The sequence below is a fragment of the Oryx dammah genome, unplaced genomic scaffold (genome assembly GCF_014754425.2).
Source record: "Oryx dammah isolate SB20612 unplaced genomic scaffold, SCBI_Odam_1.1 HiC_scaffold_10, whole genome shotgun sequence".
Taxonomy (NCBI): Eukaryota; Metazoa; Chordata; class Mammalia; order Artiodactyla; family Bovidae; genus Oryx; species Oryx dammah.
In genome coordinates, this window is record NW_024070194.1 from 16,327,523 (window position 1) to 16,351,105 (window position 23,583).

The following is a 23,583-nucleotide window of genomic DNA, read 5'->3' on the forward strand; positions in this document are numbered from 1 at the left end:
TTGGCAGGTAGATTCTTTAATACTGAGCCACCTAGGAAGCCCTTAATGCTGCCACTGACCAACATAAAATTAAGCATGAATCCAAATAAAACTACTCCCCTAGACACAAATCCAGCCTTTACCTGTCTCCACTTCTTCCCTCAGTTGGGGCAGGGCACACCCTTGATAGCTGCCTTCCTGTTATTCTCTTAGGTTCTAAACAGGCAAAGGAGACAGACCTCAGGAGAATCTAAGCATCTTTTCCCTCAAGGTACTAGTCTGCTTTCTGACAACTAAGACCCACAAGCTCTGCAAGGCTCCACCCCGAGCCCTCAGGAACTCCTGTTCTCAGCAGAAATCAAGAATTTTTTTCAAGATGAAAACCAACTTCCAAGTGATGAGACCCATTCAAATTCTTTGGACTCACTCAAGTGCGCTGCATCCCACAGTCTCTTCAGCACACCAAGTACCATATGGACAAACGATGCGACAAGGTGGTCACATGCTCCTTGCTTAAAATACCTTAGACTTGTGCGTAACAGAGGACTCAGCCCTTAATCTAAGGCTCCCACTACCCTGCCTGGTCCAGGAACTCGAGATGGAGCCCTGCACCATTTACACCAGCAGATGCCACCCTGCCTGCTCCTGTTTCTTAGTCTTCTCTCCCCACCAGCTGATTCACCTCACCCACACTTCACTTGGCTCTTTTTCACACTCGAATCTTCAGACACTTGCCTTTTCCTCCACTACCAGGCAAGCACGAAAAGACAAGACAAACCCAGGAAGTGCTGTTGCTTTCCCTTCCCTGCTCATGCATAATTTACACTGGGGTGGTGGCAGAGGCGAAGGGTTGAGCCAAATTCGCCATTCACTACAAGCACTCACTGCAGCAAAACACCTCCCCACCGACCCCCACCATGGGGAGCCATGAAACAGGCAGGCGTTCTACCGGACTTGCGGCTACTGCTGCCCTGGTGCAGGATCCTGGAGGGGAGGTAATGGAGGGGGCAGCAGGCAGGCATGACGAACTGCCTGGGTTTCTATGATCGCCAAGAAACGCTGAAAACAGGGACGGTAAAGGACAGAGGTGTGGCTCTAAGACTGAGCCTAGGATTTATGTTCCTGGCAAAATTCTGGAATCTTGCCTCAAAGATTCTTCGAACCAGAAGTAGAAAATATGTCCAACATCCCCCTGCTTCCTATGGACCCAGCTGACACTGTGCGAACAGCCCAGCACAGCACAGGGAAACAACTGGCCGAGGGAAGCAAGGCTGACACATTCTTTGCCTTTTTTGGTTAGAGGGGTAAGCCAGACCTGACATGCTGCAGAAGAGCTGGGGGCTAAGACGGTTAGAAATGACAGGGGCCGATGTCGCAACGACCTTTCGAGGGGAATTTCACTTTCAAAACAAACAAAAATTGTAAGCATTTCCTCTAGCAACTCATGTAAGAAATACAGATCAAAATGTAAACTGTCAAACCTATTTTTTTTCCTTGCTAAGAAGTATTTACACAACAAAAATTATGTCAGAAATAACACCAAAGGCAGGGGCTTGATTTGATAAGATTTCTAGTAACAAGATGCCTGTTTTCCTTTATCTGGCCCTGTTGTGCTATAGGACATATGGTATATAAAAATCACCACTGCTCAGCTACTTCCAATTAAGAATTATAAAGGGTTATTATGCATGAAGAAGTTTATGAAGGGGCCTGTTTGAAACGTGATCTGCCGCACTGAATTAAAGTCAAAGAACTGCTTCATCACAGGAACGCCAAGATAGCCAGGCAGAAAGGGAAAACTGAACCTTGCCCCAAGGTTACTTAACATGCCCCATCAGACCCCTTGTCTTTCCAGGAGGCTTTAACTCTATAGTTGCTGAAGCTATAGACTTAGAAATCTACACTTAGAAATCATAGCTTCAACTTAAACTACAACTAATTAACTCATCCTTCATTTTTTATGGGAAAATACAGTATCTAAATCTTTGGGCTGAAAATAAGAATGCTGTTTTTAATTTTTCTTCAAGGATCTACATGGGAACATTAAAAACCCATGGCTGACTCGCACTTCTCTCCTAGCCAGCTCCATTGCTCCATGTGACTTAGTGGCAGCTGCGACATTTCAAAATGATCCCTTCTGAGGTGTCACAGCAGGGCTGGAGCTGCTGAGTTAAGATGCTGGGGAAGATACAAGGAAAAGAAAGCTGTGGCTCTGATTCTAGTCTTCGGTGGCTCTCAGCTCCGTTACCAAAACCAGTAATAAAGGGACTACTACTGTTGGGGCTCCGAGTGGGCTACCCCCAAATGGTATACTATGGCATATTAATTATCTGAAGTTGCATGAAAAGCACTGATATAAGAAATTAAAAAACAAGAAAAACTCTGATTCTCTTCTGTCTCCCTGAAAAGCAGGAAATAAATCTCTAGAGTGAAAGGTTCGCTTTCTGCATCTGGAGGTGGAAAGACAGACACCCTTATTGTCAGAGACAGGAATTCAGAGCTGAGGAGCCTGTATAAACAAACTCTGTTACTTCTCTGATTTACTACCCCACACTCAAATTCTGTTTAGATTCTCTTCTAATTAAGCACCCAAAGCCTAAGTTTCTTTGTGCTGTCCATTCCTTACAAATTTACTGTGTAAAAAGTATAAAAGCTGCCTGCTCTGGTTACTTCTTAGGTCTCATTTTTAGAAGACCTCTGTGTATATGAAAAAAAAAAAACATTTCTTTTTCTCCTCTTAATCTGCCTTCTGTCCTTTTTGTTTTTTGTTTTAGTAGTACAGTCACAAGAGGAGCAGAGGGGGAAATCCCCCCTCTCCAAAAAGTACACACACACTGTTTCTCAGGAGGGAAAGTGACAAAATGACTACAATTCGAAGTATTCGCAGAGCAATACATTACTTTACCAACAAAGGTCTGTCTAGTCAAAACTATGGTTTTTCCAGTAGTTATGTATGGATGTGAGAGTTGGACCATAGAGAAAGCTGAGCGCTGAAGAATTGATGCTTTTGGACTATGGTGTTGGAGAAGATTCTTTAGAGTCCCTTGGACAGCAAGGAGATCAAACCAGTCGATCCTAAAAGAAATCAGTCCTAAATATTCATTGGAAGGACTGATGCTGAAGCTGAAGGTCCAATACTTTGGCCACCTGATGTCAAGAATTGACTCACTGGAAAAAACCCTGATGCTGGGAAAGATTGAAGGTAGGAGGAGAAGGGGATGACAGAGGATGAGATGGTTAAATGGCATCACTGACTCGATGGACATGAGCTGGATGGAGCAAGCTCCAGGAGTCGGTGATGGACAGGGAAGCCTGGCGTGCTGCAGTCCATGGGGTTGCAAAGAGTCAGACACAACTGAGCCGACTGAACTGATTGGCGGAATCAAATGGGAACTGGCTTCTTAAGCTGGAAATCATACCACAAAGTGTTTTTGAAGTATTTCTTTCTCCCCAGAAGACCCTCTACACAAAAGGTTTAAGGGAGCTTCTACTATCACAACAAAAACCCTCTTCTGAGAGGGATTTGCAAAAGCAAGGGAAGAGAATGAAAAGTTACTATGTATCATGTCCGACTCTTTTGCAACTAGATCCCGCCAGGCTCCTCTGTCCGCTGGATTCTCCAGGCAAGAATACTGGAGTGGGTTGCATTCCCACTTCCAGGGAATCTTCCCAACCCAGGGATCAAACCTGGGTTTCCTGCATTGCAGGCAGATTCTTTACCATCTGAGCCACCAGGGAAGCCCAACACACATAATTAAACTAATAAAAATGAAACTAACAAAAGTAAAATCCATTTTGCGTGCATGTGTGTGAAGTCACTTCAGTTGTGTCCGACTCTTTGTGACCCTTGGGACTGGAGTCCTCCAGGCTTCTCTGTCCATGGGATTCTCCAGGCAAGAATACTGGAGTGGGTTGCCATGCTCTCCTCTAGGGGATCTTCCCGACCCAGGGACTGAACCCACATGTCTTATGTCTTCTGTATTGGCAGATGGGTTCTTTACCACAAGCGCCACCTGGGAAGCCCAAACTCCATTTTGGGACTGGGCAAATTTTCAAATCGTAATGTAATCATAAAGCTAAAATTTACAATTGAACAGATGCCTGTGAAAGTGCTTTAAAGAGACTAATTTAAAAATGCACCTGGGTCCCTCAAAAATGCTTACACCATTTATACAATGGGTCCCTCATAAAAAACCAGGTAAAAGCAAACCACTAATGTACAGGAAGTATATTTATAATTAATTCATTTTAAAAAAAGTTAGCCTTCAAAAACCACAAGCTTTATGCAAATAAAGCCCCCACAAACTGATTTCCTTAATAACCATTTTAATAAAAAACCAAGTTATTGATGTTGTGCAAACATGAAAGGTGCAGGCAGACCTTTCAACCGTTTCTCCTGTTGAGCCTGATGCTGGTGGAGTCAAGTATTCCTGCAGGGCAGTGAGAAGCAAAGGGCAGAAAGGAAAAGGACGTCTTTCACACAAAATAACTTTAAGCCATGTCTGTTATAATTTAAAGTGCTTAAAGGTCTGCCTGGAGCAAGGTGGCCTGTAGGTTACTGCTCTGCATTTGATACAGCTCTCTCTACAAGCAAAAAAAGTTTTCACTTCCTCCCATTAGCAAAAAAAAAAAAAAAAGGAAGTAAAATGCGTTTCCTAACTCTCCCAAAAGACTGAGGGTACGTCACCCTCCCATGGGAGGGAGGTCTCCATAGTAAAACAGAAAAAACCTGGAGTGAGAAATTCCAGATTCAGGGACTTTCCTGGTGGCCCAGTGGCTAAGACTCCACTTGGTGTTCCCAATGCAGGGGGCCTAGGTTCAATTCCTGGTCAGGGATCTAGATCCTATATGCTGTAGCTAAGACCCAGCTCAGTCAAATAAATAAATAAGAAAGAGTTGGACACGACTGAGTGACTGAGCATCCACACACTCAGGTGAGAGATGGTGTCAGTTGGGACTACAGCGGTAAGTGGAGACAGAGATGAAGAGGAGGAGGACAAATTCAAGAAAAACTGAGGAGATAAAAATCACAACGGCTTGGCGACTACTCCAATGTGGAAGAGAGGTGGCGGGAGGCTGTCTTGCAGAGCTGCAGCAGTGGAGCTGAAGAAGCAACTGGGACATCAGGCAAGTGAAGTGACTCACGTGGGAGGTGGGAAAAACACGAAGAGAAACACTGGATGAGGCCTAGCGTCTGGCTTTGATGAATGGCAGTTGGAAGGGAGAAGATGGTGAATGTGATCATATTAAGTATGAGGTGTCTGTGGAAATTAAATACATGGGTCTTAAGTACAAGGAAGGATCTAGGTATAGACCTAGATTGAAGCCATCAGCACACAGGTGGTAGCTGAAGCCACTTCAGAGAATGAGAATGAGAAAAAAGCTAAAGGAATATCCATTTATTGGGCAAGAATAGAGAAAAGCATATTAAAGGACAAAAAGCCTAGAACCAGCAGAAGGTGGGATCCAGAAACCAAGAGGAGGAAAACACATGAAAAGTAATAAACAGTATTAAGTGCTGTAGTTTCTAGCCTCTAGCCCTTGCTGGTCTGGTGGCTAGGACTCCTGGTTTTCATGTAGATGACTGTTAGTCACTAAGTCGTGTCCGACTCTTTGTGACCACATGGACTACAGTCTGCCAGGCTTCTCTGTCCATGGAATTCTCCAGGCAAGAATACTGGAGTGGGCTGCCATTCCATTCTTTCTCCAGGAGATCTTTCTGACCTAGGAATTGAACCTGGGTCTTCTGCATCGTAGGCAGGTTCTTTACCAACTGAGCCACCAGGGAAACCCCCATTAAATGCCATAGAGAAGGCCAAAAAGAGAAAAGAAAAAGAGAGCCAGAGATGGAGAAATATCTTTAGGCTTTTGAGATTAGACTACTGGTGTGGGTGGGTGCTCAGTCATGTCCAGCTCTTGGCGACTGCATGGACTGCAGCCCTCCAGGCTTCTTTGTCCATGGGCTTCTCCAGACGAGAATACTTGAGTAGGTTGTCACTGCCTCCTCCAGGGATCAAACCTGAGCCTCCTGAGGCTCCTGCACTGGAAAACTGATTATTTTACTGCCAAGCCATCTGGGAAGCCCTAGGCTCCTGGCGGGGGATTCTAAAGACAGTAATGGAGATGTACCTGCCAAGCTGCAGTGGGGTAAGCAGAGGCAAAATGGGGAGCCACGACGCAGTGATGTGGTCAAAAAGGGAGACTAGTAGTGATGCGGGGTGTGTTCGTGTGAACACACGTGTGAACGTGATATAAAAACCATATTAGAGAGGCAAGGCATGATACACCTGCTGAGAAGGAGCCCTTCAGCCAGCCTACTGGAGACTTTTTACACAGAAAGGAAAATAACTTGGCCCTAGAGGTCCTGCGGAGAAGGCAGTGGCACCCACTCCAGTACTCTCGCCTGGAAAATCCCATGGACGGAGGAGCCTGGTGGGCTGCAGTCCATGGGGTCGCGAAGAGTCGGACACGACGGAGTGACTTCACTTTGACTTTTCACTTTCATGCATTGGAGAAGGAAATGGCAACCCACTCCAGTGTTCTTGCCTGGAGAATCCCAGGGATGGTGGAGCCTGGTGGCTGCTGTCTATGGGGTCACAGAGTTGGACGCGACTGAAGTGACTTAGCAGCAGCAGCAGCAAAGGTCCTGTGCGCTACCTCTTTATAACGGGTGAAGATAAAATTGTTATTTTATAAATGAGAAACCATGCCAAAGATAGGAGGCTGCCAAAACCACTGACTGGCCTCGGTAGAGAAAGTCACAAAGAGCCTGGAATGGGCACTGCGGATCCTCATCACTAAATCCTGACTGGGGTTAAATGGTATATTTCTGGGAATAACTCCTTGTGAGCCTTATGTCCCACAGAGCAGAAACAATGGTGGGCAAAATAAAAGCACCAAACAGAGCCTACCAGACACCATGAAGGAAAAAGTGGGATGAGTCTCTTTTAATCACTATCAAAACCCCAAGAATGCTTAGAAAGCCACCAGCAAATTTTTGCTGAGTTGAAGTTCGCAAAGTTACTCTGCTTAAAATTCTCAAAGAACCTCATGACTGGAGTAGGAGAGATGTCCATACTTTTTCCTAAAGATGTTGAAAGAATCTGAATAAGGAGGAGAACAAGTAAGGAGGCTTGCAGAGTCACAGAGAAAGTTGACTGGTACCATCACTTCTTCACGTGAAGCATGCCATATCTTTGGGAGCTCAGGGACTTTGTAAAGGGTTGATGTTGACTCCTTATTATAAGCAAGCAAAATTTTCCTCTAAACATGGAAAAAGACTCATTCTGACCTTACTTTAAGCCCTTCATTTTATAAGGGAAAACAAAGTCAGAGATATAACTTACAAAATTGCAGAGCATGCCATAATCTAGTTTCACCTTCTTCAAAAACCACAACTTACAGTGGGAGCAGAAGGTCCACCTGAACAGGAGTAGGAACATTCATAAAAACCAGAATAGAGCTTTGTTCAAAATAACATGCACCCCTTGGGTCAAATAGACACTTAGACACAAGAGCTCAAATTTCTGTAATCTGAACTCTGCTCTCAAAGCTATGCTCAGTCAAGTCAATGTTATAACAAGCAGTTGCCATCTTCACACAGCTGTTTCAAATGTAAACAGTTAATTTAAAACCCAGAAAAGAGCCCCATTTGTCTAATTTGTCTACTTCAACGTTCACGCCTTCATAAAACCGAGATTAATCCTTAACTTGTGGGTATATACACACATTACATACATACCTATGTATCTTCTACCTATCTGTCTGTCTATAAAGCTCAGTGAAGTTCTAGTCTACTTAAGATGCTCTGAAAAAGATCAAGAACCCATAAGTCAGAAATGCCTACTGAAGGCAAAGACCTTGAAATACATATGACCTGGGGTATACTTAAAGACAAGCAGATATCTGCACACATACAGAATCCATTTTTTAAAATTTCTAGGAATTAAAAAATCCAGATACTAAAAGTGAGTCCAAAGTTAAAAAAAAAACTTCAATAAAAGTAATTGAATATCAAACCATATTCAAGAAACCATTTAAAATGTTTACAAAGTTTTTTGCTAATAAGGGAAAATAATCACGTAAAGTTTTTAAAGGCAGATATGATCATTTTAATTTTAAAACAGGAGGAAAAAATAAAAGAAATATACCAAAATTAAAAGTAGTTATCTCTGAATAGTGAGATTATGATTTTTTTTTATATTCATTTTTTCTAAGTTTCCTGTGAGTGCTTCTTTTGTAATTCAAAAAAGAAAAAGAACTGAATATTAGTTGAGTAAGAATGAATGTTTGGGGACTTCTCTGGTGGTGGGGTGGCTAAGACTCCAAGCTCCCAATGCAGCGGGCCTGGTTTCAGTCCCTGATCAGGGAACTAGATCCCACATGCTGCAACTAAGACCTGGTGCAGTTAGGCAGCTAGCCAAGTAAGTTAAGTTAGTTTAAAAAAAAAGAATGAATGAATATTTTGGCAGACAAAGCAGTGATGCAGGGCTTGAATACTGTTTTGAATCAATGCATATATGCACTTTATAAATAAATATGAAGAATTAGTGCTACACACACTTGCTAAAACTCAGTGGAGCTGTTCTGGGAAGGAGGAGGAACCATCAGAAGTTAAACAGGAAAACAATGCTGTGGCTCAAGGTGTGGATTTACAGCTGGGAGAACTTTGAATTTGCGTCACTGTTTTCAAAGTAAAGTCTCAAGTGTCACCAAGTAAGTGAAATACATTATATGGGGACTTTTCTCCCCTGGAGTAATGAGAGATTAATATAGAAAGACATACACACACCCCTAAGTGCACACACTGACAGATAAGAGCTCCAGCTACAAATCTGGCCTGAGCTAGAAGGGTCCCCAGTACCTAAAAAGAATGGAAGGAATCCAAGGATTAAACACAGCCTCCAAACTCCAAATCACTTACAGAACCACGCAACTCAAAAAGTCCCCACCTACTGGAGGGAAACTTTAAAAAAAACAGAAGAAAGAAAAAAAGGGGACGCACATCAAAGCAGGGGTGAAAAAGCAGTGAGCAAGCCAAGGCCTGCTGGGTGGGGAAGGACACAAGTACAACTCCATTCCACCAGCCCACCGCTGACCAAGTGACCAGTATGAGCAGACTGGCCTGCTTCCGCCCACAGTGCTGACAGCGCTGCTAGTCTAGGGAGGGGAAAATGACACGCTAAGGAAGGGAGTGATACAGAGGACCCACAGGCAGGGCCTCTCAGTTCCCAGGGAACATAGCAGATGATCACTGGGGTCAGGATTCTGCAGACTGGGGTTCTCTCCTCACTGACTTCCTTCTGTGACCCTGAACTGCTCAAAGGAATGCTGAGCTCTGTCTTCTCATCTAAAAGGGGGATTAGATTACCTGCTCCCATCTGCCCTGACTGTAATGGACAATGAGATACTGGCTTCCCTCACCATGGAGAAAGGGGAGGATTTGTCCAAAGCTGACCAAAAATGGAGCTCTCTAGCCCTACCTACTGTCCATCCCATTCCTGGAATGAACACCTTTCACCATCTGCACCCTGCGGGGAGGTGGGGGATGCCGCCAGAAATAACAGATGCCATTAGTGCCTCCTCAGCTATAGCCCAAGAATCTCTCAAGTCTGCTGGAACCAAATTACAAACAGATACAAGAAGTCACAAGTCAGTGCTGGATTCTGGGCCATTTCCCCCTTCCCACCTGTGCTGTGCTGTCATAAGTGAAAGTGAAAGTGTGAAAGTGTTAGTCACTCAGTTGTGTCCGACTCTTTGTGACCCCATCGACTATATACCCTACTAGGCTCCTCTGTTCATGAAATTCTTCAGGCAAGAATACTGGAGTGGGTAGCCATTCCCTTCTCCAGGGGATCTTCCTGACCCAGGGATCGAACCCATGTCTCCTGCATTGCAGGCGGATTCTTTACCATCTGAGCCACCAGAGTCTCAAAGGAAAAGTCACATGTACTCTTGAGTATTCATTACAGTGGAGGGTGACCTACCAAGTTTGGGAGACACAGCAACAGGCCCAAGTTCAATGACCAATTTCTCCCTTCCTCTCAGAGCAAAAGCATGCAGAGTTATGGCAGGAAGGTACTTAGGAGCTTGGTGGCAAAGTGGGCTCTCTCAAACTCAGAAAGGTTTTCACAGGGGCCATTCCAGAATGCTTTCCTGCAACCATTTACATGCCCCTATATAAGACATCATGTCTCTAAAATAAGATTCTTGGGACTGCTGAAATGATCAACTCTGGCTACTCTTCTGTGTAGAGTGTCTTTCTGTTGTGACCTAATGAAATAAATAAATAAAATTTTAAAGCCACGATAAATAAACTAAAACACAAACTTGATAAAATGACAAGATGTCTGCTTTAAATTGTATTTCTGGTCTGGGCTAACTCTGGGTCTGAAGAGAAGACTATAACAATTCAGAAGCTGGACTATACACCTTCTGAGGTCCTATCCAACTCCATAATCCTATTAAAAACCTTACCTAGACATCCAGGCCTCTCCTCTGCAGAATAAAGCTGGCAGTCTTGCCTGTGCCCTGGTGACTTTGTTAAACACACATGTGTACATATGCAGGCCTTCCAGAGGTGGGTAAACACTGTGCACTGTAAGGAGAGACGGACACTGTCTACTGTGGTTCTGGACACTGAGGGTACCTAAACAAGGCCTCTGTAAAACCAAATGCACTGGGAAACGATGCTCCAGCATGCCTTTGAAAATTCTGCAGCAGAAATTAAAGAACTATCTAACTAAATGGGAAGACATTTCACGTTCAGGGACTGGATGGCTTAAGACTGTTAAGATGGCAATAGTGCCCAAAGCAATCTCCAGATTCAACACAACTCCTATGAAAATTCCAACAAACTTTATTGGAAATGGAAAAGCTGGTCCTCAAATTCCCACAGAACTGAAAGAGGGTCTGAACAGCCAAATGACACTAAAAAAGAAGGACGAAGTTTGAGGACTCACATTTTCTGATCTTAAAACTATGAAGCTACAGTGATCAAAGTAGTTGTGTGTGATACTGGCCTAGGACAGACACACAGATCAGTGGAACAGAACAGAGTCAAGAAATAAACCCATACATCTATGGCCAATCGATTTTTAACAAAAGTACTAAGTATTCAGTGGGGAACAACAAACAGTGCTAGGGCAACTAGGTATCTGTATGCAAATAAAGAAGGTGCATGCACACCCCCCTGCCCCACCTCACATCATATACAAAAATGAACTCAACAACCTAAATGTAAAAGCTAGAACTATAAAACTCCTAGAAGAACACACAGGAATAACTCTTCCTATGACCTGGATTTTGCAATAGATTCTTAAATGTGACACGGAAACATAAGCAACACAAGAAAAAACACATTAGATCTTATCAAAACTCACTGCTTCAAACAGCATACTGAAGAAAGTGAAAAAAACAACCTACAGAATGGAACAAAATATTGGCAAAACATTTAACTGGTAGAAGTCTGATATGCAGAACATACCAAGAACTCTTACAATTCAGGAACAAACAACTCAGATCAAAAATGGGCACAGGACTTGAACAAACATGCTCTTAAAAAAGATACACAACTGGCTGACAAGCACATGCTCAGATGCTCATCCTCGTCAGTCACCAGGGAGACGCAAATCAAAACTGCACGACATCACTTCATATCTGCCAGGATGGCTAGAACTTAAAAAGGACAGACAACGCCAAGTGTTGACAAGGATGTGGAGAAAAGAGGCCTCATACACGGCTAGTGGGGATGGAAAATGGCACAGCTGCCATGGGAACCAGTTCTGGCGTCTCCTCAGAAAGTTAAACATAGACTTCACCTTACGACTCAGTAATTCTATTCCCAGGTATACATATACCCAAGAGAAATAAAAATATGTCCACACAAAAACACACACAACTGTTTACTACTACTACTACTAAGTTGCGTCAGTCGTGTCCGACTCTGTGCGACCCTATAGACAGAAGCCCACCAGGCTCCCCTGTCCCTGGGATTCTCCAGGCAAGAACACTGGAGTGGGTTTCCATTTCCTGCTCCAATGCATGAAAGTGAAAAGTGAAAGGGAAGTCGTTCATCATGTCCGACTCTTAGTGACCCCATGGACTGCAGCCTACCAGGCTCCTCCACCCATGGGATTTTCCAGGCAAGAGTACTGAAGTGGGTTGCCGTTGCCTTCTCCATACAACTGTTTATGGCAACACTATTCATAACGGCCAAAAGGTGGAAACAACCCAACCGTGCATCAGCAAATTGATGGGTAGACATTTTTGCATATCTATAAGATGGACAATTCAGCCATAAGAAGAAATGAAGTACTAATACATGTTACAATCTGGATAAATTCCAAAACATGCTAAGTGAAAGAAGCCAGACCCAATTATATGCAATATCCAGCACTGGCAAATCCATGGGCACAGAAAGCTGACTGGTGGTTATGAGGGGCTGGGAGGAGGGGCACACAGGGAGGGACTGGTTAATGGGGTATAGGGTTTTCTTTTGGTATGACAGAAAGTGAATTGTTTTAGAATTAGATACAGGTGGTGGTTTCTTAATACTATGAATGTACTATGTGTCACTGAAATGCATATACTTTAAAAGGGTTATTATTTTCATGTTTCACCTCGTATTTTTAAAACATCTGCAGACAGGAACACAGTACCCCAGAGCTCGTCCCCGTGTGGCATACAGTCTGTGTGTGTATCACTGGCACGGACATCACACAGAGATCTGTCTCCTTTCAGTTCTAAAGCATCGCTAGAATGTCAACAGTCAAACACCATGTTAAAAAAAAGGACTGATGTGTCAAGGTGGTAAAATTATGAGCATCTTCCCCATTTTGATTTTTTTCTTCAATGCATGTACAAATAAGATTTCCCTCCCTCCCTCTCTTTCCCCTTTGCATATGCCCAGATGGAACATACCACATCAGGCTTTCTCCAGAGTGACAAGACTGGAACTCTGTCCCCCCGACTCTACGGCTTGTGAGCTTCCAGCAATCACTTGGGGCTAGTGGCCACCTCTGTCTCCCAGAAACAAATTCTCTCTTTGCTCTAAGAACTGAAGTTTTAGAGGCTTTTCTGGCTCCTTTGCCTTTTTTGAACTCACTTTCTTCTAGCTCCTCCACATTCCTGATCCTCCCTTTCATGCTGCTATTCGTGCTTCCTGCTGCATGCCCTCTTTCCCATTTCTACGTTTTCTCATGTTCACGACAAAAGCATGACAAATATTAAGCAGCTTTCCTTCTAACCTGCCTGGAGTTTAAGGCCAATGTCTATTATAACATCCAAAAGCAATAGCATGGGGAAAAAAGAAAAGCAAAAAAATAGGTAAAGAAAAAATGAATCATGATTCTATTTAAAGGCAAAAAAAAAAAGAAATACAAAGCAGGAAACCCACAGTTTCCATCAAATATTCACCTTTCTTTACTAATATAGATAGTCTTTACAACCAACAATCAGTTTTTAAATGCAACCTAAAAAACCCTCTTCATTGAGTAAGGTTGTATCAGGTGATGAATTTCACTCCCAGAACAAATATTTACTGAAAAAAATTACGTTCCTGATACTGTAAGAGCTGCCAAAGAACACCTATTCTAGTGAACTCTGGAAGATCTGCTGAAGGCATTGTTGTTGAGTTGCTAGGTTGCATCCGACTCTTTGCAATCCCATGAACTGTAGCCTGCCAGGCTCCTCTGTCCAAGGGATTTCCCAAGCAAGAATACTGGAGTAGGTGGCCATTTCCTTCTCCAGGGGATTTTCCCCACCCAGGGATCGAACCCATGTTTCCTGCATTGGCAAGTGGATTCTTTACCACTGAGCCACTAGAGAAGCCCACTGAAAGCACAGCATTGTTCAAAAACTGCGTTTTATAAGTCGCTTCTATTTTAAATAAATGTCTGATCAAAACAGTATATTAAACAAATAACATTTTCAACTTCCCTCAGTTGATTTTAGCTTAGACATAGTGAGTTAAGGTATTCCCCTTATTGAGAACATTTCTCACATTCTACCTTAACTTCATTCTTGCTTCTACTAGAGTGGAAGCTCACTGAGGGAGAGCACATATCCTGCTCATCTCCACTTATCTCCTGCCTGGCATGGGTTCTGCTAACTTCATGGCTGAATGAGTAGCTGCTAAAAGAGTTTTGTTGTTGTTGAAAGAGTAAGATGCCTAATTCCCACGGAAGGGCTCTGGGACCCCGCTTCCCATACCTTCTGTCTGTCTTCCTTCACTCATCTGTCTGCACCAGTTTGGTTGTTCTCCATTTACAAATGTATTTCCCTTCTTCAGTTGCTACTTCCTCTTATGAAAAGTCTGCCAGGAAGTTTAGACTTAACCTTAAACCACAATCATAACTGCAACCACAATCCTAATTGCCAATTGTCTCCTTGATCTATATTACATACAATCCCTTGGTTTGGTTTCATGTTCAACCATCCTGTTTATGCAAAAATATTATTTCCTTGAGGGCAGAAACACAATCTCTCTGGGAGCCATAACTCTTGTCTTCTACGTCTCAGGGTCTGAATCATCCTAGGCTCTGAATCATTACACTTCCTATCCCAAAGTTCAGGAGACACTGAGAATCTAAGATAAAATTCTCAAGTGAATGAATAAAGAGGTACACTCATTATATAAGGAAGATATAAACCTGTAGAAAAAAATGTTATGTGTTATCAAATTAGAACTTTGGGAAGAAAAAGACTCTCAAGCAAGTAACTACATTTCCAGAGGTCTAAGAATTCCATGTTCATACACTGATGGCAATGAAAAGATTAAAAAATAAAAGCAGATTTCATTACTCTTCTGATGTGGCAGTTTTAAAACAAGGACTGGTAATGTTAAAAAAAAAAAAAAAAGACTGTTAAAAAAAATACATATACTTTATGTACTGTCCCTATCAATAAGACACTTTTGGAAGATTTAGAAGAAATCATAGTAATAATGTGTCTGTCAAGTGGCACATACTTATTAAGTTTTATCACCATAAAGATATAATGGAATTAAGATCACTCTATTATGAGATATGAGAAGAAAAATCTCAGATTCTAGGGAGCAGACTTCACATTTTTAGCAAACATGGATAAAGAATGAAAACCATCTCTCAACATCTTATATCTAACAGTTTGCTTTTTTAAAATGTAGCAAATTTAGCTCCATTTTTACAATGAATAGTTTTCACTCATGTGGCTGACAGACATGGTTTGGGATAAGAACCGGGAGTTCAGAATCTATACTTTCGGGTGATGGGACATACCTGTTCTGATTCTTAAAGTGATGGAATTCCAATGCCCAAGTCAGTAAAAAAACTGGGGCTGGAAAGCAACAAAACAGATCCAAATCTCTGATCCATTTCTGCCTTAATGACCTCCTGTGGCATTTAGCAAACCATTGGTTCTACAGAAACCAGGAAGATTCCCCCAGAAGAAATATAGGGAGGAAAGTGCAACCATGAGGAAAGGAGACGAACAAAGAGTTAATTCACTCTACCAACCCAATCTCCTTCTCAAAGACTGTCCTCTATGGTAGCCTGCCACGTTCCACCCAACAGCAGCTGCTCATGATAATCAATGTCTGACAGATCAGAGAAAGCCCTTAATGTGTCGCCAAGGGGCAGTTCAACAGATGGTATGGTGACTTACAACCAGAATCATTAATTATACTCTCTTATTAGTCCCGGGGCACAGGGCTGAAAATGCTTCCTCAGTGAAAGATGAGCATTTCAGATAAATGACCGTCTGGTACTGCCTATGAAACTCCCTTTAGGATTTCTGGTCAGTGTTGATTTCTAAATCTAAGCCATACTATTTTTATATCTCTTTCCCATCTTCCACTTTCAAGCTGGCTAGGAATATGAAGTTCCCACCTAACACTGCCCATCACAGCTCTCGTAATCATTGCAGTAACGACATGGGAAGAAGCGCCATCTTTCATTTCCCAGCACAAGTCAAATGACTGTGCTGAAAGGCAAACATAATCATGGCAGCCTAAGGGCTAGCTCACTTTCCATCCCTCTGGGCCACAGAAAGTGTTTCTTGAGTGCAGGGTTGGCAGATGGGGACAATCCCCTCCCTCCTTGATCTACTCGTTTCCTGTAAGAAGTGACTAATTCTTCAACTCAAAACTGTCTTCCCTTCCCAAGCCACTGGTTGCAACTCTTCTCTATATATCTTTGAAAAAAAGAAGGGCAGACATTCCTTAAAAGGAAGCTTAGCTGCAGGATGCAAGCAAAAGTTCCCAGATATCCAAACTGCTGGTTCAGTTATCAAAGGACTGAGATAAACCACCAGGTATTTAATTAAGCCAGACAAATGCATGGAGAGAAACTAGTTCTGGAGCTGCTCTCCAAGGGCATTCAGACAATGTCAACTCAGGGTAAAAATCAGCTCCTTCTCAACAGTTTGAGAACTGGCCTCCACAAACGTTATTAGGTTTATGTGGAATTCTAGAACAGACTGCAGACAGAGCTTGGAGGCACACTACTTACTGGCCTTAGTAAGGATATAAGTTGGAAATAAATCTCAATATAATCCAAAAGAAAGTTTTAAGCATTTCCCAAATGCAATCATTCCTTGGCTGTGCTGAATGCCTATTCTTCTCAAACCTCAATCTACAATTGTTTTTCTTGAAATATGAGTTCAAACTAAAGCAATGAGACCCTAAATGCTGTGATTTAAGACTTCATTGCTTGCTTTCTGCATTCCACTTTGGTCTTTCCTGGACATATAAAAAACATGACTTCAATTTTTGACTTGGTTTAAATCATTACAGTATCTGACGGATGTTCTCATCTCATGAATGTTTTAAAGAAAAAAATGTGCTAATTAAGGCATAATAAAACCCTCCTAATGTGGGCTCCAGGAAGGTAAACTTGGGGAGTTTGGGTCTGCCTTGCCGTGTACTCACTTCCAGTTTTTTCTCCTTTTCTGACAAAACGTCTTTCTGGTTCTGGGTGTACTCCACCAACATCCGAGCCAGCTGGCGTCGGTCTTCCAGCTCCGCCGCCAGGCGCCCGTTATATTCGGCTAGTAACAGACATGCTTCATCTACTGTTTTTGAAAGACGTTCAGCTGCCTCTTTGTCTAAATACAAGTGAGACCAAAAAGAGAGAGACAATAAATAATGACACAGGCATAAATGCAAAGACTTCTGGGGGAGGTTAGCAGTTTCTCCCCTAACACCCAAGTCCAAGAATAGGCTGGAACCTGTAGACAATGGACTGGCTGGCAAAAAAATCAAAGGTACTTACTCCTGTCAACAAAATGGGACCTTTCTGAACTTCCTGAAATGAGACAATTGTACAAAGAGGTGAATCTGACAAAGGACTTCAAAATGCCTATTCCTATAAAAGCTCTACAAATAAACAGAGAGTTACAGTCATATGTGAAATAATATTTCCCCACCTCTGAAAATTTCAAAACTGCTTTCTTCATATTACGTCATTAAATATTCTTTGCATATCCATCTGAAATACAAAGTAAGCACCCATTTCTTGAGTGTGAAAACTAAGACAACGAAAGCTACACAACAGATTCAGTATCGTGGGCTTTGCTGAGGAGCTGTGGACTCAAAACCATCGCTCTAAAACGGACCTACAGGGACTTCCCTCGTGGTCCAGTGGTTAAGACTTCACCTTTCAATGTAGGGGGTGTGGGTTCCATCCCCGGTTGGAAAGCCAAGATTCCACATGCCTCATGGCCAAAAAACCAAAACATAAAACAGAAGCAACATTATAACAAATTCAATAGACAAAAAAAAAAAAAAAAAGCTTGATTAAAAATAAATAAATAAAATGGACCTGTAAGATTATATTTCTTAATCTGTGTAAGCATTAAACCTCTTGTTCAGCAAAATATAGTCTGATAAGACAGAAGCTTTTAAATGCTTTTGAATGTGACCCATGCTAAGAAATACACTTTATATAAACATATATTAAAAAAGAAACCAAAGTTTTATTAGACAATATTTCCTTCAGTGTGTGTAGAGCATTCTATCTGCCATCTCATTTAAAAAAAAAAAAGAAAAAGTTTGGTTATTATCTACCAGACTGACTTCAGGCCTAATTAATGGGTTGCAACTCACTGGGGAAGAAACTGCAGAAGAATCAAAGCATAAGAAAGGGTATCCTTGGGAAAAAGTGGTGAACCACACTCAACCTCAGAAGTAAGAAAAGACAAAGGATGATTTGTATTTTTAAAAAACTGATGTAATTAATTACTTGTGGGGACGGTGAGGTTAACACTTAAGTATGTATGTTGCTGTTGCTGTTGTTCAGCTGCTAAGTCGTGTCCAACTCTTTGCAACCCCATGGACTGCAGCACGCTAGGCTTCCCTGTCCTTCACTATCTCCCTGATTTTGCTCAAACTCATGTCTATTGAGTCGGTGATGCCATCCGACCATCTCATTCTCTGTCACCCCCTTCTCCTCCTGCCTTCAATCTTTCCCAGCAACAGGATCTTTTTCAGTAAGTCAGGTCTTCACATCAGGTGGCTGATAGTACTGAAGCTTTAGCATCAGTCCTTCCAATGAATATTTGGGGTTGATTGGTTTGATCTCCTTGCTGTAAAAGGGACTCTCAAGAGTCTTCTCCAATACCACAATTCAAAAGCACCAATTCTTTGGCACTTAGCCTTCTTTATGGCCCAACTCTCACATTAGTACATGACAACTAAAAAACCATAGCTTTGACTATCCGGACTTGGCAAATTGATGTCTCTGCTTTTTAATATGCTGTCTAGGTCTGTCACAGCTAAAAAGACTTTAAAGGATCAAGAGAGTTCGGTGCTTTGAAACAAAGCACTAGAGACTCCAGTAGTTCCATGGGATAAACTGAAAGTGAGTGTCAGTGATACAGATTTGTTGCTTCCTCTGAATACAGGTGGTCAAGGTGAGAGAGTTCAGCACAATCATAGGTAACCCAGATTTAAGAATTCCCCACAGAGTTTCTCTGGCAAATAGTGCCTGACTATTAGATGCTGCCTCAATATGAATACTGGAAGGTGAACTGTTGAGGGATTCCAAATTAGGCCTGATGCCAAAGAGCAGGTACTTCTAGGCTCCTCGGGGACAAGGAAACAACAGGATGTTCTTGGTGGAGGAGTGAGCCAAAGAGAAAACAAAGGAGAGAGACGATTTCAGTCACTGAGGGTAAAGAGGACAGCAAAACTTATTCTTCTAGACCGGTGGCACAGTCTAGGAACAAGCTGCTGGGGTCGTTAGGTTGGTTACCTTCGTCACTGCTGAACTATTTTTGCAATGGTTAATTTCATTAAAATGTTTCAGGGCCTGTGGCAGAAAATGACAAGTAAAACACTACTTTTTGAGATTTAAAAAAAAAATCAATTCTCACACTCCATGAAGTTGTACGAGGGAAATAATTCATTCACACAAATAATTACAACCCAGAAAAAGAACCTGTGATAGTTTTATGAGCCAGAGAAAAGAATGCAGTTGAAATGCAGCAGTGAGATGCTCACTTTGGGGAACTCACCAGTGGCTACCCTCAAATGCTCTGCCCTCCCAAGTCCACAGAAAAGCGCTGTGTGCCTCTTTCAGTCACTTACGCATGGGCACCCCATCTGCTTCCTCCAAGACCCAAGTGTCTGGGACTGTCACCTGCATGTCCCCAGCCACCTCTCCCTCCGGAAGCATTCCCACTAGCACGCACACACACTGCTCTACCTTCGGACCATGGCTCACTCCCCAGCTCCCATGCCACATGCCTGCTCCTCTTACAGCGGAGCTACTCAACAGAGCTGTCTCTCCTCGTGGTTCCCACCCTCTCTCCTACCAGGTCACTAAACTCACTCCAATCAGACTTACACCTCAACCCTTCCGAGCAGCCTGACATATACGTGGACTCCTATTGTGTGTCCAACGCTGTTCTAGTAACACAAAAGACCAAAACTTTCTGCCTTCAAGTTTACATTCTCAGGGAGGAAGAGAAATAAATAATACACTATATTTTACTTATTTACCAGCTGAAGATAACTCTAGAGAAGAAAAAGGCAAAGCATTTGGAAGGAGGTGGTGAGAGAACAAATCATGTGACCATCTGGGGAAGATCATTCCAGGCAGAAGAAACAGTCAAGTACAAGGGCCCTTGGAGAGTGCTTGGCAAGGAGCCCACATGACTAGAGTGTTCTGAGCAGAGTGGGGCATGATCCAACTTCTATTTTAGTGGATCACTCTGGTTACTATGTTGAAGACAGACGGATGGCTGGGGGACAAGAGGCGGCAGGGAGAGCAGACAGGAAACTACTGGGATAATTTGAGTGAAGATGGTGGAGACTCCCACTAGGTGGCAGCAGCGGAGGTGGTAACAGGTATCGGGTTCAAGCCGTAGTTCAGATCAACAGGAATGATGAGAGGGTCATCTACTGAGATAGGGAAGACCATGAGACAAATTTGGAGGGAAGAGGAGGAGTCTGGTTTGGGACAGGTCAAGTCTGAAATGTCTTTCAGGATATCCAACACTCAGAGCAGGAGGCTGGATGTATGGGTCTCAAGTTCCAGGAAGAGGTCAACCCTAGAGATGAAAACTAGGGGATCATTAGCACAAAAATTGTTATTTGAAGTCATCAAACAGGATGAAAGGAACTGTCAGTGAAACTAACTCGGGGAAGAGAGCTAATTACTCAAAATTAAGAGGAGAAGAAGGGAAGAAATCAACAAAGGAGCCTGAAAAGACACGAGATTAGAGAGGAATGCCAGTACATATGGCGTCCCAGCTTCCTCCTGCTGCCAGTAACACAGCATCAGAAACCTGGTGGCTTAAAAACACACAAACGTATTATCTTGACATTTATCATCATGGCCCTTTCCTTTATCTTCAAAATGCATCTCTCCATCTTCTGCTTCCCCAGTCACATCTCTTACTCCTGCTCTCCTTGCTCTTCTAAGGACCCGGCCCACTTGACTAACCCAGGAGAATAGCCTCCGTGCCACAAGATTCTTTACTCAACCACATCCACAAAGTCCCTTTTTCTAAGTAAGACAATATATTTGCAGGCTCTAAGGATTAGAACATGGACATTTGGGGAAGACCATTATTCTGCCTACCACACCAAGTGAGAAAGTATTTTTAGGAAGAAGAAATGATCAACTGGGCCAAATTAAGAATGGGCAAAAATATATAAGGCCTTGATAAGACTAGTGAGGGGGGCACTCTTCATCCCCCTTCTGATGTCTATGTCAGAAACTTTGTCTCTTTTTATACTCTGTGCCACACACACAAAAGAATGGGCAGAAAACGTTCACCACTGAATTTAGCAACATGGAAGTCATCAGCCAACACTGATAAGAGCAGTCAGTGAAGTAAAACCAAAAGGGGGAGCGGGGAGAATAGAGACAGATGAGTAAATGCCATCTATTTAGAATGTTCAGCTACACTACAGAGAAAGGAGACAATAGCCGGAGGAATGTACCAGGCCAAGAAAAAAAAATTTTCCACATGGGAAAAAAATATGTATTTTTATGCTACGGAGAATGACCCAGTGGGGCGGGGGTGGGGGAGGGACTGGAGACGCAGGAGAAAAGGGGAGAATTATCGGAACGTGCCCTTGGGTGGTTAAGAAGAAACAGGCTTACTAGGCTAATGGGCTGCTTTAGAAAACAGCATGCTCATCCACAGAAATAGGAAGAAAAGTTAGCCAATGTTTATCGTTTGTTTTGTCCAGCCACATACAATTGTGAGTGGCAGCAGCCAGGAGCTGGGGAGTGGATGGGGACAGTGAATTGTGACTTTAATGATAGACAGTTTCAGTTCTGCAAGATGGAATGAGTTCCAGAAATTGGCTGTACAACGTGAATGTACTCAGCTCTTCTGAATGGCACACTTCAGAATGGTTAAGATGGCAAGTTTTGTTAGGTATATTTCACCATAATTAAAAATCAAAATAAATAAATACTTTTTAAAAGCCATGTAAGTCCTTTCCAGTAGTCATGTATGGATGTGAGAGTTGGACTGTGAAGAAAGCTGAGCGCCGAAGAACTGATGCTTCTGAACTGTGGTGTTGGAGAAGACTCTTGAGTCCCTTGAACTGAAAGGAGATCCAACCAGTCCATTCTAAAGATCAGTCCTGGGTGTTTTTTGGAAGGAATGATGCTAAAGCTGAAAATCCAGTACTTTGGCCACCTCATGTGAAGAGCTGACTCATTGGAAAAGACTCTGATGCTGGGAGGGATTGGGGGTAGGAGGAGAAGGGGACGACAGAGGATGAGATGGCTGGATGGCATCACCGACTCGATGGACGTGAGTTTGAGTGAACTCTGGGAGTTGGTGATAGACAGGGAGGCCTGGTGTGCTGCGATTCATGGGATCGCAAAGAGTCGGACACGACTGAGCAACTGAACTGAACTGAACTGAAACTGAAGTCCTTTAAGTCAGTGAAAACAGACAGCAGCAATTACACGTGCTGCTGATTTTATATTAACTTGTTTTCAGTTTTGCAGACTGTGATTCAAAAAGTTGGGTTTTTCCAGGAGACTATAGGGTGGAGGGGAAAAAGAGCAAAAGGCACTGAGGGTGTGTGTGAAGGGTGATTATAAAGATCTGAAGCCGAGTAACAGAACACGAGGCCAGAAGGGGGCTAAAGGTTGGGAAAAGGGGGAAAGATCAACAGCCTGTACGCTCAACAGGTTCTTCGATCCAGTGGGTTTGATTGCTGGGGTGGGGAGAGTAGAGAGCGAGCCAAGAGGCCAGGCTGTGTTCTCCAGCTATCCCACTCCTGCCTGAAGGGCTTCCCGCCCCCTCTGTCTGGGTAGCACTGCCTTCCCTCACATCTCCTTACAGCTTGCTTCCTAAATGGAGGTGGGGGCAGGGGGGTGGGGGGGCGGAGTTCACGCGTACTCCTTCCGTGGGAAGAATGTCAACCACCCCTCCCTGTTTAATTGGGGGTGATCATCCCAAGGCCAAGGTGATATGATTAACAATATAAACCCGGGGTTCCCGGCACTGAAGAACCTCAAGGGGGCGTGGCAGGGTACAGTGTAAAAATCATGACACTGAGCCATTCATCTCTTTTTTGTTAAGGGGGTCTTGAGTTTAATGCTTCCCCCTCCTTTGCCCTCCTGCACACACAGTTTGTACCCTGGTTTCAAAAGACCTTAGTTAAACTGAGTACCACAGGCTGAGGCACGCTGCATTTCTGCAATAACTCCTAAAGTATTCAATAGAGCACCCAGCCCCAGGTGGAAGGTCTCTATCTGCAGACGTTGGCATGTCCTGGGGTCTGATGCACTGGAGATATGTTTCCCCTCCCTCATCCTTCACCCGACCTCTAACTTCTCACCTGTTATTTTTTCCAAAAGAGAAACGTCTTGCACTTCCTGGGGTAAAGAAGCAATTTTCTGTCGGACAGTAGCATCCCCTGATGCAGCATTTTCTAGGTCCTGCAAAGCTTTGATCAGCTCCTCAGTCTGTACAAGGAAAACAAAGATAACACCATCCATGAAGATATGTGGGGATGTGGGGTTTAGAGAAACTTAGCTGGAGTTCAACAAGGTGAAGGCGAATTCTATAAATGATCATCCCTGACATTTAAAAAAGAACCACTGTCCTTACCCCAGAGTGTATACTGAATCAGTGATACGGATTCTAAGA

General features: G+C 43.1%; 1 protein-coding gene across 1 annotated transcript in view; it reads right to left on the reverse strand.

Moving 5' to 3' along the window:
• The window catches only part of RPRD1B (regulation of nuclear pre-mRNA domain containing 1B), a 56,895-nt gene that overhangs the window by 10,345 nt on the left and 22,967 nt on the right, over positions 1-23,583 (reverse strand). The window contains exons 5-6 of the mRNA XM_040247333.1: positions 23,273-23,399; positions 16,886-17,061 (exon numbers count right to left, since the gene is read on the reverse strand). Coding sequence (XP_040103267.1) covers positions 16,886-17,061; positions 23,273-23,399 — 303 coding nt within the window. The remainder of the gene's footprint in view (positions 1-16,885; positions 17,062-23,272; positions 23,400-23,583) is intronic.